Source organism: Electrophorus electricus, chromosome 6, assembly GCF_013358815.1.
Source record: "Electrophorus electricus isolate fEleEle1 chromosome 6, fEleEle1.pri, whole genome shotgun sequence".
Taxonomy (NCBI): domain Eukaryota; kingdom Metazoa; phylum Chordata; class Actinopteri; order Gymnotiformes; family Gymnotidae; genus Electrophorus; species Electrophorus electricus.
Genome location: NC_049540.1, coordinates 30,538,560 through 30,556,946, shown reverse-complemented (window position 1 = coordinate 30,556,946; position 18,387 = coordinate 30,538,560). Strand labels below are relative to the sequence as shown.

At 42.8% G+C, this 18,387-nt stretch overlaps 1 protein-coding gene across 1 annotated transcript in view; it reads right to left on the bottom strand.

Moving 5' to 3' along the window:
- Nucleotides 1-1,754: 1,754 nt before the first annotated feature.
- Nucleotides 1,755-18,387, bottom strand: part of galnt10 (UDP-N-acetyl-alpha-D-galactosamine:polypeptide N-acetylgalactosaminyltransferase 10 (GalNAc-T10)) — a 36,011-nt gene continuing 19,378 nt past the window's right edge. The window contains 9 exon segments of the mRNA XM_027026106.2: nucleotides 1,755-4,258; nucleotides 4,546-4,695; nucleotides 5,959-6,075; nucleotides 6,365-6,385; nucleotides 6,387-6,587; nucleotides 8,728-8,835; nucleotides 10,783-10,900; nucleotides 12,620-12,803; nucleotides 12,882-13,067. Coding sequence (XP_026881907.2) covers nucleotides 4,091-4,258; nucleotides 4,546-4,695; nucleotides 5,959-6,075; nucleotides 6,365-6,385; nucleotides 6,387-6,587; nucleotides 8,728-8,835; nucleotides 10,783-10,900; nucleotides 12,620-12,803; nucleotides 12,882-13,067 — 1,253 coding nt within the window. The 3' untranslated portion in view covers nucleotides 1,755-4,090.

Here is an 18,387-nt window from a genome sequence, read left to right as displayed (position 1 = left end):
TTCTCAGATTGGACATCTTTGTTAGTCCCCAGTTTACCTAGATTGGATGATCAGAGAGCATCTGAGTACCCTAACAGCGTCCACCCTGGTAGACACAAACGCGGACACAGGGCGTGACATTAAACGTGGCGATTAGTGGGCGAGGGTGTTTAATACGAGCTATGTATGGCCATAGATGGCTTAGTCTCTACCTGCAGAGGACCGGCAGCCTGTGCACAAGAAAACACCCATCAAAGTCAGTTTTACTGTTACCGCAACTCTCCACAGACCTCCAGTAAGAAATTAAGTATCACAGCGATACGACACTGCTTTTCATATGAGAATTAGAATCTTTTTGTTCGCCATGTACATGGATTTACAGTGAGGGTAGAACAGAGTAGGGAAAGAACATACAGGTAGAATTAGACACAGTAGAAGCCGCTGTACAGAGCGGCTGTAAGGTTCATAGCGTGTGATATAATGAAAGGATGTAGTAGACACCAGCAGACAGTGAAAACAGACAATAAGTACACAGCAAATGCACCCTATACAATAAACTAACTGGCTAAGAGGGCGGGTGGATTACTATTGTCCACGTTATTTTTTTATTTTATTACAAATTGATGAGTAGTCATACCACAGCAGCTTTACAATCAGAGGAGCAGATAATGTGTAGCTTAATTTGATAACTATACAGATTACACTGATGAGTGCAGTAGGTGTTCAGTTCAGGTCTCCTTCTTCAGTGTCCTTATGGCACTACAAACATTTTCACAGAAAACATTTGTTCAGCTTGTCATAATACACTTTGTTACTTAAGTCAATTCAAATGCATGAAAGTGTCTAAGATATCATACTTGTAATAAAAACATATACAGTATGTAGCTAAAGCCTATATTTACTAATGTAGGCCTTCTTTTATAATGGTGGCTGTGGGCCAGTGATCTGGAGCACACTGAGTCAGGGCTTCACATCACCTCCTTCAGGGAGGTCTCCAGTGTATAGTGTCTCCAGTGTGCAGTGTTGATCACCATCAGTTCCTCATGCACGCACACGTGCACACTCGCGTACAATTCCAGCGTTAAAATTGTCACGATAAAACTCTTTAAATCACCCTTTGTGATTATATCTGATCTGGGAAACCGCATTAACAAATTCAGCACAAAAATAAAGGTAAATCAGTTTAAACAGCAACGAATGAACACTGCTTATGACAATGCCCTTCTTCCTGTGTTAACGCTTAACTTAGTGGCAATGAAAGTTCTTTTTTGTTTATTAATAAATTATAATGCAATATTACATTTGATAAGACATTGCATATGCAAATGAAATCTTAACAACCATCATCTAGAACATCCATGTTCCAAAGATTTGTCCCCTTCAGTTTCTTAGGTTGCATACAGATGATGAATGTATTGATTTTCTTGTGGGCACAGCCTGTTGGAAGACCTTCCTTTGGGTGGAGCCTGCTGGATGACCCTCCTATGGGCAGGGCCTGGTCTGGCAGTTGAAAACACAGATGGTTCTTCATGCAAATAAAGAAACATGCAAAGCTCAACCTGTCATATGATTGGTTAGAGAATTGATGGTTAGCACTGGTAAATGTACAGTAAAGACCAAGCTGTGACTGTTAATAACAGTTTACAGTGATCTACTAACAGGTAACTAAAGTGATGGGGATGAATGTGTTCAGAAGAACCCACAGGGCAGCAGATGTCAATCTCATGTTAAGCAAATGTTACACTCCAAGGAGTTCTATAAGATAGTCATGAACATAAAAGATTAAGATTTATTTTACATTTAAAAGAAAATATGCTACAATTACAGTTTAACTGCAGTGTTCAAAATCTACATTTTTACAGTTGCTCCTGTACAAAAATACTCGACACACTTCTTCTGTAATTACCTATGCATTCAAATTGAAAACATTTACTTTTATAATTATTTTTTTAATATCAATTATCTGCTGTGGATATAAAATGGTATTTTTAAAAATCATGTTTCAATTTAATTTTCTGTAGAGCTTTAAAAAAATGCATTTTACAAAATATAATTGTATCAACATTGTAAAAAGTTTGCCCTCACTCTGATAAAAATACTCTAAAAATGCAAGATGGCAAAAAATGCATTAATTTGGGATTGAAGTGTTTCGTTCCAGAACCCCCCAGGTTCCAAATCCTCCTTCACCCAAACATGAGCTCATTGTGGCATTCATGACACTATCTACCATTAAACCTGAATTAATGTCTGGTCTCTGTTAAATACCATGTGAGATTGCTAAAACTGTTTTAGCAAAGCTGAACATTTTCTTCCTGTTCACAGTACTTTGTGTTTATGCTCCCGTAAGCGAACAACACCAAGTTGCTTCACTGGTTCCCAGGCAGGAGAGGCTGTACTATTCATTTCTACTCAAACATGCTTCACTCTGCTCACTGGGCTTTGGACTCACACAGTTTTGCACTTAAATCAGCTGATGTAGCTTTTGATTGGGAGCGCCAAAATGCCAGCGATCAAAGGCTGGGTACAGCAACTCAAATCATCATCCATTTATGATGCAACTATAGATGCACATTATGCCATATTTATAGCAAAGAAGTCAATACTTTTCTTTTACCATATAATAAAGGTTTAATGGTAGAAAACCTAAGCACTAGCTTGTTTAATGGAGAAATAGCACACTGTTGATACTTTATTTTCAGCTTCCGTTGTTTTCTGTGACTTACAAATAACAAAGAACCAAGGGGGAGAAATGCAAAGCACACTAATGGGGACCAATGAGAACGCAGCACACCCTAATGGAGACCAACGAGAACGCAGCACACCCTAATAGAGACCAATGAGAGGCTCTGAGCACTCTGCTCATGATGATTATTTTCATACATTAACCACAGTGCAAACAATCACCTGCTATACCTCCATCTTGGTGTCTCGGAAATGCTGCTGCTCATTTTCCAACAGTCCCACATTTAAAAGAGGATCAGAAACGACTAATCACTCCAAATAAGACATGAATTATTGTAAAGGATGCTTTACCAGGAAAGCTATTTTACAACGCTCATCACAGTTCAGTTTACAGAAATAAATGTAAATGAATGTAAATGAAAGTAAATGAGCATGGCCTCAGCCTGCTGACACTGTGGTCTCCCCCTAAAAGAGTGACCAAGGAGGCTAAATAAAGGATCAGTCTCCAATGTCTGAAGAGCAGAGGGCATGCTCAGAAAGAGAGCTAAGGCATGCCCTAAAAGAATCCCAGATTAAATAACTAGCACACACAGACAGACACACACACACACACACACACAGGTTTAAGTGGAAGCCATATTAAACACAGACAAATGGACATTTACCTATTCCTATACCAGTTCAGTTGGTGTAAACATTTGGGTTAAGTTACACTGTTCAAGGGTATATTAACTCTGTGCCAATATAATGTCCTCTTACAGCAAGGCACCAGTACTGTATTCAAGTTTTTCAGTATGAGTGCTTTATTTGTCCTGAGCGTCCAACCCAGTAGAGTGCAACACATGCTGCATTTACCCCTCAAAGGGGCTCTGGTCTGCTGTCACGCAGAGCTGTTGTGCAGCTAATCAAAACCCAAGCCTTTAATCGCATGTATAAAGCCAGACATAGGTGAACGGCTACAGTCTGACTCATCCACGTATGTATCCTGTGTGGCTGCAGGTAGTGCTGAGTGGGCAGAGTCCCTGTTAAATAACCCAGTGCTGAGTGGGTGGAATCTCTGTTAAATGGCCCAGTGCATTGGGGGCGGAGCCTTTGTTAAAATGTCCAGTGCTATGTTTGCGTTGCCCCTGTTAATTCACCCCAGGTGACCAGAGGAGGAGAGGGGAGAGGATGTAGGGAGATGAAGAAAACAGTTCTGTTCTTCCCATGCTGCATTGAGCCTGTGGATCGTCACGGGCCATTCTTAAGACAGGCAGTATTTTACACTCCTGTGAATATCCTTCATAAATTAGTCATGGAGTTTTGTTAGAAAATGAGGGCTGCACAGTGCTTTCTTCATTCCCGTCAGAGTCCCGTCAGAGTCCGCTAACTCATCGTGGCTCCTAGTCACTGCAGCTCCCAGCAGGGCTCAGGGCCTAGAGCCCCAGCTTTAGGACCTGTGGTTGCGGTTAAACTGCTCCAGAATGGTGGCGTTGGTTTTTTCAAAGAGCCACTGCTGACTGGATGCACTGGGGTCACAAGTGTTCATGAAGATGCGTTTCTCTGAGGGGCTGCTGTCTATGCAGCTGTTGCTGACAGGGTGATACAAGGTCTTATCCTGAACAGAGGAAGAGGATGTGTGAGAAAGCACCTCCAACGCTTTATTTTAAAACGTGAATATGTTCATGGATCCAGTTATCAGTAACGGCTCACTGATATTTACCGCAGCTGTACCTTAGGCAGTCCAGCTGATAGAAGCAGTAATGAGGTTCAGCAGCTGGAAGTATACTCACTAAAATCTCTGTTATAATGCCCTTAAGTTCCCTATCTAATCAGACTGTGTGCACGTAAGGTTTTTTTATGTTATTTTTTATTATTATTATTTTTTTAATTTATTTTTTTTACCTTTCTGTAGGTCCACAACTGGTTGCCCTTCATGCTGTGACAGTCATACAGCGTAACAGGACTGTTGTTGGAGATGGCATCGAAGCACACCTTCTTAGTGTGCAGGGGGTCTCCAACTCTGATGTCTTCCCTCCATCCAAACGTGAACACCTAAAGGAGATGGACATTTAGACACCATCCCCACCACTTGCCTCCCAAAGGTTAGCTCTAACCCTAGGGTCCCAAGGTGATCACCTTTAACAGCCTCCCAGACATATTAGTTTGATAAAAGCAATTATTATTCTGCTCATACTGTTATCATCAAACATTTCCTCATGTCGCTTAAAAACACTGAGCAGTCTTTATCCTACAATGGAGCAGCTGCAAATTCTTTTGGGGGGGTGGGGGGGGGGTGGTGAGATTGGGAAATGTGTGTGTGTGTGTGTGTGTGTGTGTGTGTGCGTGTGTGCGCATGTTTTAAGGTACTTTAGTAATCAGAAGGTTGCCCCTGCCAAGTTTCCACTGTTGGGCCCCTAAGCACGTCCTTTAAACCTCAATTACTCAACTTGTGTTCAGTCAGAAATGTAAGTCGCTTTGGATAAAAGTGTCAGCTACATGCTGTAACTGTAAATGTTTGTGTGTGTGTGTGTGTGTGTGTGTGACACCCCAGTCTGGAGGTTTCAAGCTGTAGGGTGTTTAAAGTGTTATTCTATAGAGCTGGGGTTTTCAACCAGTGGTGTGTGTGTGTGTGTGTGTGTGTGTGTGTGTGTGTGTGTGTGTGTGTGTGTGTGTGTGTGTGTGTGTGTGTGTGCGTGTGTGTGTGCATATAGTGTCTGGGTGTAGGAACAGTCAAGGAGTGCATGAGATAAGACACTCACATGAAAATATTTAAACAGTAGTGAAACCTTTCTGCCTGTAATCTTAAGTAATTAATTAATTAATTCCCCACTAGAGGGTGATAGAATGTCTTCTAGCGCAGGAACATTTGACTATGCAGACTACGCATCTACATCCTCTTTACATTCAGCTTCAAAAAAGGACTGGTGGTGCACAAAATGTAAGAGCAGGGACAACAGCGAAGACGGTTTTCTTTGGTAAGGAAAATGAATTTCGAAACGAATTTGCATTTATATACAACAAGAACATGCAGGTTCTACTAGATGAGCAGTAGGGGGTGCTGTCTCAAACAGGTTTGTGTGTCATGCTGGTAGCTGTGTGTGTGTGTGTGTGTGTGTGTTTGTCTGTGTGGTGTTAGAAGTTTTGAGTGTGGGCATGATAGTAGTGCAGGGTGTGTGTGTGTGTGTGTGTGTGTGTGTGTGTGTGTGTGTGTGTGTGTGTGTGTGTGGTGTAGGTAGTTTTAGGAGAGACACCTGTCTATGGTTTGAACAGTAATTATTGTCTGTGTGTGTGTGTGTGTAATGGTAGGTAAGTCACCTGACCATGGCTCCAGGCAGTCTCTCCCCGTCCCTTTACACATGTCTCCAGTCGGAGGGGAGACCCTGAGGAGAAGTGTTTACTCTCCATACACAGACCACTGCCAGCATTACGCAGCTGGACACACAGACACACACATTCATTTTTTACAAAGCAGCATATAGCAGTGAGTACTAAATATAGCACTTAGTAGTCATTGGCAGCAGGAAGTTAAATGTAAGTATTTTAGTAGAGGACTGAGTGAAGGGTTGACTGAGGAAAGTCTGTTTTGCTTTATTTGGTATGAAATGACAAGATTAAATCACATAAAATGTGGAGAAACAGGCAGAGTGATCTGGAGGGCAAAGTGAGGAGCAGAAAATCACCACTTAGGGTCACGAGAGGTGGCAGTGGAGGGCAGACAAACCTCTCCCCATGCTGCGGGCGGGCGGCTCCACGGGTGGATAGTGTTTGGGCAGGTCCCACGCCACTTCCGTCATGAACCACTTAAAGCTCTCACAGTTCAGTCTGCTCCTCAGCTCCTTCTGCGCAGTAACGTCCCCCGCAGATAGATGGCGATACTCAGGCCGACGCTGGTAAACGTACTCAGCGTACTCATCCATCCACACTTCGGCAACCCGCTTCAGATTCTGTAGGGCAAACCAGAGGCACTGAGGGGGAGTGGCTTGAAGAGAAGGCATGGCATGAAGAGGAGGAGTGACCTCCTTAAGGGAAGGGACTAATGGAGTGTAGTCTGCTGTACTGTAGCTTCCAAAGTGGCTCGACTCAATGCTGTCAGTGGCAGTAACTCATCATAAGTGTGATTAAGAACACTCGTTACAGAGGGCTGTTTAAGAGATGAGAATTTTGTCACTTTTATGACTAATATGAAAAGGCTTTAACTTCTTGTTTTCACATTGGTTCCACATGTGGACTGTGTAATGGCTGTGGACGCACACCACACCAGCACATTCCCACTTCCAGTCACTCACACAGGAAGCAGGCTATTGCGTGGAGCTCAATGCTGAATAGGTTTCACAGGATGAAATGGGTCATCGCTCCAACCCCACACCAAACTCCACACCAACCCTAACCCTAAACTAAACCTCAACCCTATACCAAACCCTAACACTAACCCTATATCAAACACTAACACACTAACCCCAACCCTATACCAAACCCCAACCCCAATCCAATACCAAACCCCAAGGTAATACCAAACCCCCAACACTAATCCCACCTCCAACCTTATCCCAGGACTACACACTCACTGCTCCTGGTCCCCTCCAAACAGGAAAGAGGCCAGAGCTTGTGCAGCGAGGTACACCCTGGTCCCACTCATCTTAGTAGTAAAGCACAATCTCTGCTAGCAGCAAGAGACCATCCTCATGTGGTGCTGATCACAGCGGCCATGTCTCTGCAGGCCCAGCTGGAGAGAGCTGGTGCTCCTTCACTGAAAGGACCTTTCAGAAAGGAATTTAATTCAGACGAATCAACAATGCAGCCCATTAACTCCAACTTCATTAACATTCCTGCCGTATACAACGTGAGCTGAACTGGAAGTCTCTCCCCTAGAGCAGAGAGAAAGCATGGGCAAAATCACCTTTGGCCACAAGGAACAACTCCATGAAAACTGCACCATACTTAGTCCTGGATTGTGTCTGCACTACACCATGCTGTAATCCCATGGAAACATCAGTCCACCAAATGGGATGATCAGAGGCACAACAAGGATTTTTAAAAAATCTCATTTATCACAGAGGAGACAGCAGAGCAAAACAGTAAGCAGAGTGGTGAAAGGACGTGAGAGATAAACCCACGACACTGGCTACACTCACGTGAGAGATAAACCCACAGCACTGGCTACACTCACGTGAGAGATAAACCCACAGCACTGGCTACACTCACGTGAGAGATAAACCCACAGCACTGGCTACACTCACGTGAGAGATAAACCCACAGCACTGGCTACACTCACGTGAGAGATAAACCCACAGCACTGGCTACACTCACGTGAGAGATAAACCCACAGCACTGGCTACACTCATAAGAGAGATAAACCCACAGCACTGGCTACACTCACGAGAGATAAACCCACAACACTGGATACACTCACCATATCAGTAACACTCTCCTGTCAGCTATGTAGGCACACTAGCAGCCTGTGTGTGAGTGCGTATATATGAGTGCGTATATGTGCATTTATTAAAAAGGACCTTTAGGCCATCATTCAAACTAACCTCATTTACACACACACACACACACACACACACACACACACACAAATCTCTTACACCATCATACTCTCACACACAACCAAACCTCTTACACATAGTCATACTCACTCACACACAGTCATTCTCTCTCTCTCTCATACACACACAGTCAAACATTTAAGCATTTTTAGGTTTGATAAAGAGTTTGATAGTGATTGTGAGTATTTGATGGTCACACGTTCTGATTGGCCTAGACAGACGTCATTTAAATTAGTAGTTTGATTCGCTTATAGTCCAATATGGACCTCCCCTATGTGCAGTTATTTCCTAAAAAGTGGAAATCTCTATAGTCTTAAATGGAACCAAGAGCTCAGAACAGATTAATGAGGTTATCGATTAATGGGGCTATTGGCAACTTATGCCGATCTCACAGTACGATTTTAGCCCTCATAATTGAATAATACTTTCTAGAACAGGAATATTACTTCTAATATGAAACCTCAGAAAACCCTGATGAAGCCCATATTAGCATCCACAGATCTGCTCATCCTTGGACTGGATTTGCATAGCTCACCCTCGCAAGGCTGACTCCTCCAGGCACTTTGTAGGGCACGTACTTCCTGTATATGTGTCCCACTCTGGAACAGGGGATGTCCTCCATGCGCCCACCGCACATCCACAACTGCAGAGGGCAGAAGAGGATTGAGCACACAGTATCTCACCTACTCCCAAATAACACCTGAACATGCTGACACTTTGTCCTGGTTAATGGGCTTAAGATGGCTGGCCAGGTTCTTGCCCTGGCAGTACCCTCGAAAGAGGAAATTTGTTAGAAAAGAAGTGCAGATTCTGAGAACATTAACTGTAACTGAAATATTCACATGAGCAAAAAACACATTTACAATTTTCAGTTATAAAATGTGGATTTCAGGCTCCACAGAGGTTCCCAGAACTGCAAACTCCAGAATAGCTGGTTCCTAAACCTGCCCATCCTGTCTGCCCAGCCTGAATTTCTTCAAGGTTCTCTTGTGAAGTACAAAGGTCGGCTACAACCAAGAACCCATTGTATTCATTATTGTGGTACTCATAAAAAGCTCTATTCATAAGAAATAGCTCTGCCAACACATACACACATGCACATGCGCACGCACACGTTTGTTGACAGAGAGGCAGAGTGCTGATGTTCCAGGGTGCCTCATGCCTGTGTTTCCAGCTGGCTCTTTCCTTTTAGCTATGCTACCATAGTTAGATCTGCTGGAGTCCATCATTGTACATTACAGTTCCTTTATTTACACACCCTTGTACCTGGATGTGCCTAATAATCTATTCTCTCTTTCTGCCGAGGTTCACCTACCCCTGATGTCATTATGTTACTGAGCCTCAACCCATCTCAGCTATGGCTCCTCCCCCCACCTCCTGATATCCATTTGCTGTGGCCCACACCCCCCTCCATCTCATGAGAGTGTGAGTGCATGAGTGTGTGTGTGTGTGTGTGTGTGTGTGTGTGTGTGTGTGTGTGTGTGTGTGTGTGTGTGTGTGTGTGTGTGTGTGATAAGCAGGGACCTACAAATTCAAGAGAAAAATTGATTAATTTCACAGACTAAAGTTCTCAAAAATTATGCATTTCACTGATTTTAGATGACAAATGCTACCACATTTATTACATAACATTTATTACATAACACTTAACTACATAGTTAATACAGTAACTTAGCTGAGCATGGCAGGCTAGCCTGGCAAGACCAACAGCCTGCCTTAATGGCTGAATGGTGTGCACTGAACACCAGGACATGGTGTTGACCTTCACTGTGTCTCACTGAACACCAGGACATGATGTTGGGCCTCATTCTGTCTCACTGAGATGAAAACATTCGTCAGGGTTTTGGTCTTTTCAGGTCGATAGGCAGCATCATACTAACGTCATCTTAGAAAGATGTTTATTAAAGTTAAATCCACATCAGTAATCAAAAGAACTTGTGCACATCAAAGATTTCTATATTTACAAAATCCCCAGAATCATGTTCTCGTTTGACTTGTCTCCATAGCAACCTAAAAGAAAAGTGAAGCGCTCTGGCATTTAACTCTCTGCTGTCCAATTAAGGCACATAGCCGATAAAATTGTACATTTAAAAAAAAAAAAGTTCCTAATGAGTGTGAAGACACAATAATCAGTTTACTCTGCTCAAGAGAATCAGAGACATCAGAGACATCAGAGACATCAAAACTCTACCCAGGACAGATACACGCACGCACCCACAAGCTCTCAAATCCATAGACACACAGCCATCTCCCCCTCAGCTGTGGAGAACAATAAAACTGAGCTTCATCACCATCATAATCAGTTCTGGTTAATTTCACAATACTGCCCCTCCCCAAAACAGAACTTCCCCACACCAGCTGCCATGGCAACTGCTCTAACAAACTCACACCATCACTGAGACCCCCCGACTACACAGACACCCTGCGCCCCCCCCCCCCCCCCCCCAACCTAGCACTAAACCCCTGCTTCCTGTATTTATGTGTGTATACATATGTATGTGTATTTGTACGTCGTGTATACAAGTATGTGTGTGTTCGGATCAAACTCTTAGATTTTATGTGCACATACCTTAAATACCTTAGACTTTACCTTAAATGAAATCTCATACTGTTCACCTCCCCAGATCTCCAGTCCCATGTCATATCCTCCAAGTTCCCAAAACCACTTCCTGTCCACTGCAAACAGCCCTCCTGCCATCACAGGAGACCTGAAATAGAGGATGAGAGTCTGACTGTCAAATCAGGTGACGCCACAATGCCGTTAATGCCTAAAACACACTGTGAAATAAAAACAAATCAAGGGTTTGAGAATCCATCAAGCTCTGTTGAGGTCTGCTGAAAACAAGCACTTTGCCAGCAATTACAAGGACAGTTCAGCAGAAGAAAAGCCACATTCACTAAAACCGTTTCAGTAAGCTCTAGATGAAGAGTTTGAAGTACCACCTTCTCCTTGGAGACAACACAAAAGCCCAGACTGGCCAACCCATGCAGGATAGGCAGACAAAAGCAAAATGGTATTTATGTGATACTTGACAGTCAACAACTGAGCAAATATAATTACACCACCATGGTAACGCAGCACTTAGCTACGAGCACTAACAACACCCAACACCAAGAACACTCAGCACAACTCGAAACACTATCCCCAACAAGAATACTAACCCAGCACTATCCCCAACACTGCGAACACTATCCCAACACCATAAACACCATTTCAACACCCAACACAACACTATTCCCAACACAGAGAACACTCAGCTCAACGCCCAACACTATCCCCAACAGAGTGGGATAGTCAGGGTCAACAGAGTGGTTAGGAAAGGTATCTTTTCCTGGCAATTTTCCTTTTCATACTTTCAGTCAAGACATTGCGCAGGCACGCTCGCACAGCTCGCTCGCTCCATTCACAGTCGCTCACTCACTCACTGGGTTTGAATATGGTAGAATAAGGAAGCTATGTGGAGAACTGCGAGTCTCAGTTTCATCATCATCATCTGTTCTGTGCCATTTTACAATACTGCCCCTCCCAAAAGCAGAGAACTTCCCCACACCAGGTGCCATGGCAACTGCTCTGATAAACTCACAAAGCTGAACCATCATTGACCCTGACAATGACCACTGACCCCTCCCACTGCACAGACCAGCTCTCACCTCCACCCTGAGCCTATAAGCATGTGGCTCCGCCCCACCCCATAATGTGTGCACACACTGCACACGTCCACATAGCACAACGTCCACAAACTGCACATGCCCACAGGGCAGAACACCCACACACTACTGCATCGTCACAACACTCACCACTACCGCACCGTCACAGAACTACTTCACACAGCACTACTGTGCCAATACTGCACTCTCTCTCTTTCAGCTTCTGTCTTTCTCTCATCCTGAAGCATGCTGGCTTTCCCCACATACAGAAATTAAAATGTCCAGGTAGCTGGTGGTAAACATGGCCTTTCTATTATCCCGATTTCCAAATCCCTTCACTGGCAGTTAGCTACATTTATGCTCCGCATGATTGTTTATGTGAAGCACTTTGGATTTATCCACATTGCATAACACACTTATGGGCATAAGTACTGGCATTAGAGAATGGATGCATGATAGCATGAGGAAAAGCAGACAGACACAAAAAAATGCATCCTTTAACAGTTGGTAAAATCACTATACAGTACGCTTTCTCAATACTACTTCATATCTTTAAATGTATGTTTTGTAATTTCTTTGTTAATTTGGGATAATTTTTTCCCCTTTAACGATTTTCTATTTCTTAATCCTTCACTGTCAAACTCGTAACAGTTTCCCTTAACACTAAACTTGCTGCTGTTTTGTTGATAGCTCTGTTGGAACTGGAACCTATGTGCAGGATCTCAGTACTGCACTCGTTACTCGCTGCGCTATCACTATTTCAGTTGTGTAGTGCTCACTCAAATGGTTCACTGGGGTCCTCCTTCTGCAGCTGAGGAGGGATTGGAATGCGTTTGTAGTACATCTCCCAGTCAAATGCGCCCCGCATGGCATCGCCTGCTTGCGTCTCGTAGCCAAAGTTGTCATGATCAATCACATCGATCATCGGGCAAACAATCGTCTTCCGGTTCTGGGCAATACGATCTGAAAGGGACAGAGCAGAACAATTCAGTATGGACTGAGAATGAACAGAAAGTTAAGGCTTACTGGGCTGAGTCTTACCCAGCAGTGGGGGCAGCCAGTTCACATTGGCCTCGCAGTGAGAGTCCAGGAAGGTGATGACCTCCCCCTTAGCAGCAGCCGCTCCCAGCAGCCTGGTGCGGATCAAGCCCTCCCGCTTCTTGGTGCGAAGGATGCGTACTTTGGGGATGCGTACCATGTAGTCCTCCAGAGAGGCCTTCAGGTGCTCTGAAAGGGATAGGAGGGCAGAGGGGCCAGTGTCACACACAGTGTTCTGGCACACTGGACCTCACAGTGCCACTCTCAGGGCTGGTCTCCTGCCGTCTGTGAGGTCAGACAGAAATGCCCCATCTTCACATCTGCCCATACCCAACACACCCACACACACCCCAGTGCTCCAACTCTCTCCCACCCTGATTTCTCATCTCTGCTCCCACATATAACTCCATATTAACTTTCATTTCCACTACAGCAGACATTTCACAACTACTTCACAGCACTGCTAATGTCAGCCCACAAAAGAATCTCTCACACACACACACACACACACAAAATCAGATGGCATGACAACAGACACTATGACTCCTGCCTGGCTGTTAAAGAAATCTCAGCTGGTGCCGATCTCACAGTTCACCTCACAATTCCAGCCATGATGCCCACAAATGTATGTTCACCACCAGTAGATAACAGGAGCCTATAGAGCACACAATTAAACCCCAAATAGAAAGATTAACAAAATCATCTAGTCAGAAATGGTCCAAAATAATGCAGTTCAGTCAGCATGCAAACATTTGGGTAATATAAAACAGACCATGGGGTGACATGAATCAGAAATGAATTAATAAATAAATTACAAATCAACTGAGACACTGGTGGAGTGAGATACAGAACCAAGAGCGAAACAGCCTGTTCCATATGGCTGTCATTATGAACTACACGGGCACCTTGTGTCTTCATAACAGGTTCAGTCTTCTGGAAAGCTGATATACACAATTTCTTATCCTCTAGGAAATGAGAACAAGAAGAGCAAGATAAGCAACAGCTGGAGATAAAATACAGGTAATTTGGGACTGAATTCTTCTAAAACGTACACCAGGCAGGACGGCGAGATTGATCACGGTCAGCTGCCACTAATGGGAAGAGGTGACGTGAGTTATAACAGTAGCCCAATACAGGATCCACCAGCCCAGAGGACAGTCGCAGAGGACAAACACTAGCCCCCTTCCCCACAACCCAGATCAGGCACAACCAGCGATGCACAGGCAGAAACGGACATAGTGGAGCCTGTGTCTGGTCCCTGTGTCTTCTCCCACCCTCATTAGCTCACCTAGCTGCCGAACCTGCACACAACAGTGACCCCCTGGTTTAATTTTTGGAATACATTGTTATTAAATAAATGAGTATGTTTCAGTTATAGTCTCAGCTATAGAACCAGACATAGTGTAGGTGTAATAATGCCATCGCTCAATGTAAAATAAATTAAAGAGACTCAATTTAATAGACTAAACTGCATCCCAGTCTAAACAACTGTACAGCTAATTTGGATTTAAAAACATATCCAGGGCTTCCATTCCTAGTACTCTCTGGATCACTATTGTGGATTTTAAAAGCAATATAAGGAAAAGATCGTCAAATATTCTAGGTGAGCTGTATCACTTCAAAACCCAAACCATTATACGCAAGACTGTAGACAAGGAACTTAAAAGGAAGCCAGTGTACCCTGAATATGGGTTGTGGTAGCTCAGTGGTTAAGGTCCTGGACTAGTAATCAGAAGGTTTCCAGTTCAAGTCCCTGCCTGATTACCACTGTTGGGCCCCTGAGGCAGACCCTTAATCCTCAATTACTCAAGTAATGTTCAGTCATAACCGCAAGTCACTTTGTAAGTGTCAGATAAATGCTGTATATTTAATGTAAAATGTAAATGAATAAGGATGGAGTTTGTAAAGGGACAGGAGGAAAGCCACCAACACCAAGATACATCCACCACAGGATGAACCCTGAAGGATAATTTGTTAAGTGTAAACTACATGCATGTTTTAAACAACCAATATTAAATTGAATATAATTACTAAACCAATGTTAACCAGTTCTAAAGGAACGGGGAACAATGGATTAACATGAAGATGATGGAGGGTCTCTTCACCAGCCTGAATTACACTGATAAAAAAAAAAAAAGAGTCAAAATGATCTGAGATGTTTCTTTACTTTTTGAAAACCAATCCTCTTCTATTTCTAGGACAAACCAATAATATTAAATTCATAAGACTAAAATCATAATACTGTTTTGGTTGTTAGTTATACACCTCTTGGTGGTTATTTTCCATCTGTGTGCAGTATCACCTGAATCCCTGCATTACAAAAACACCCTGGATTACACAAACACCACCTCAATCCCTGCTTTACACAAACACCACCACAATCCATGCATTAAACAAACACCAAATAACTGTTAAACACCATGGAATACCATCAAAGTCCCTGTATCAGCCAAACATAGCTTCTCATGGATGGGATCTTGGCATTTGTGTCCAAATCTCTTCCTCTGTGTGTGTATGCAATTAGAGATCACCTGGCTATTAACAAGTTTCAAACAGAAATCTGCAGATTCTCTGAGAAACACATCCAGTGTGTCAGTTCATGAAAGAAGGTGATGGGGCACAGATTGCTGTGCCTGTTCCTTCTAAGGAGAAGCAGAGTCTCCTGCCTGTTCTCTTCACTAACTGACCTCTGAGGTCACACACACTTGCACAACTTTCTGAAATGATACTTCCTGATCCATTTCAGTTTTGGTTGTCACTACATCCCTGCAATTATCTTTGAAAACACCACCTTAAATTTACGGTGAAACACCACCTCACTCTTACCGTGAAACATTTTTAATCCCACTCTAATTGCCCTCTGGTCATTGAAACTTGGTGTGTATGAAATAAGCATTACTCATGCAAATAAGATTTGGGTCAAGAGGGTTTTAGTAGAGCTACAGGAGGGTTATACGAGGGTTATAGAGGCTTATACAAGGATTATACGAGGGTTATAAGGGGGTTGTAGAGGGTTATAGAGGGTCCTAAGAGGATAGCAGTGTCCTTGGGTGTGCTGCAACTGACTGAGGCACCCCCACTCTGTGAGGAGACACAAGGAAATTATTAGTATGTCACATTTTGCAATGGTTCACCTGAATAAATTAAATGATCTAATCCAGCTTTCTATAATGGGAGGTCATTAAACAGCATAATGAGTGGCAGCCTGCTTCACAATCACATTAGTCTTTATTTAAAACCAGGAAGGGAGACGACCATGGGGATGACATCACCATAGTTATCCTAAAATGCAATTTAAGTCTTTCCGGTCGCTGGAAGAGACCAATCACATTCAGGACTTGAGAATGAACCAGACCAATCACATTCAGCACCTTGGAACGAACAAACCATTTTGCAACAGGAATAAAATGAGCAGCACACAAAGGTTGTTTGTGAAAGGGCCCATGTCAGAGCTAGACCTAAGATGATAACAGTGGGTAGAGCCAGGCATCTATGCTCAAGTACTGCCAGCAACGCAGTAACCTTTTAAAAAATTTGATATTTACTTTTCTATCTTATGATTCCTCCAGTTTACATTTAAATCCTTGTTCAAAAATTAAAGCAGCTAGTAAAATGTTAACAGATGAGAAATATGGGTTATACTGGCTATAACAATGTAGGAGGAGGCTGGCACATGCTGGTGTGTGTGTGTGTGTGTGTGTGTGTGAAAAATATTGTGAAATAAGTTAAAAGCATTTTAATAAATCCACCATAAAGCACATAGCAGGAGCGATTCATATCCCTGTGGGAACATAGCAACAGAATGTGGACGACTTTTCACTCTAGGGAATAAATTCACCATAACGATCATCTCTGTTTGTTTGATTAAATGGAAAGGCTCTAACCAAGGGTTAGTGATCTAAAATACCCACTTAAGAGTCATACATATCTGATATTATTTTAGAATTGAACAGCATGCATTTATCGTCCATTGCTCGATAGATAAACAAAGAATTATGATATGTTAGCGGTATATGTTTACTGTTGTACAGTTATACCTAATTGCTGTAATATTCAATTACTGAATCACTGAATCAATACATTTAATACTATATATCAATGTATTTTAACAAAAAAGGCATTTTATATTATTTATGTGAATAAATATAATTTGATTATCTAATTATTATAAGAAACATTTTGAGGTAACTAAATGAGATGCAAATCAGTACTCGTTTTTTAACCAGGTATGTTCTACTACTCTATTTCACTAATTGTTTTGTAAAATGATAACATGGACAGGACTGAGCTCCACTCAAATGGGAACATGGACAAGATTGATCTCCATTCAAATGGGGAAGCAGACTAATGAAGGGAGACCTCTCTTTACAAAAGTATGCCACCAGACCAGACCAGACCAGACCAGACCACACACACACACACACACACACACACACACACACACACACACACACACACACACTTCTCCCATCTCCATTTAACTCTTACACAATCAAGAGGCCCAAAGTTTCTACTGTTGCCTAGCACTGTCATGGCAACTGTAAAAATTTGTATGATTAAGAGTGAAAGCGCTTCTCCTGAGCTCTGGATATGCTCCTGAGGGTCTTGCTCTATGAAAATCTCCTCATTATGAGTGCTGGTGGATGCTAGGAGAAGGTGTTATGTCTTGGAGAAGATTTCCTTCAAGACCATGAATGTCTAGTCACTAGTGCAGACCTCTGATTCATTTCAAGCATAAAAGCTTAACTGGCAGAGGACGCAGAGGGTGATGTAGTAGTCTGTTTCAGAGGGTGATGTAGTAGTCTGTTCCTTAATGACTCTGCCATGCAGTCTGGCAGGGACTTGAAATAAAACTGCTCCAAAGACTTGACACAGAACCTTTACAAGAAGCTTTCAGCTAACACAAAGCTGGAAGAAAACTGTTGCTAGGATACAATCACAAAACTTCAACCACCTTCCTGTACATTTGCTGTCAGAGACACACAGGCCCCTGGCACATATAAACACACACACAAAAATTATAGCGATATGAACACATAAATAGGCCCCTGGCTCAGCTAACACACACACACACACACACACACAAACATGAGACGGCATGAACACACGCGCGCACACGCATGCGCACACTCGCACGCCTTTGGTGGTGTATGATGTGCCCAGGAAACATGCATAAACTACATGGATGCACATGGCAGAGTTCAGTAGTGTGTATGACTTTATTTATGATGTATGCATTTATAATGTGTGTATGAACATTATTTATGATGTAATGTATGGTATTCATGACAATAAATAATATGATAATATACAGTAAAATGAAGAGCACTTATGACAATGTACAGCATTATGTAATGTACAGTATGTTTTTATGATATAATGGCCAGGGCCGCAGGCTCTAACAGAAGGATCATCCAAGAACACAACATTATTTACTACTGCGCATTCTACCAGTCTATTACCAACATTCCCCACCACCCAATTCCCAACATTCCTCAACAGCCTATTC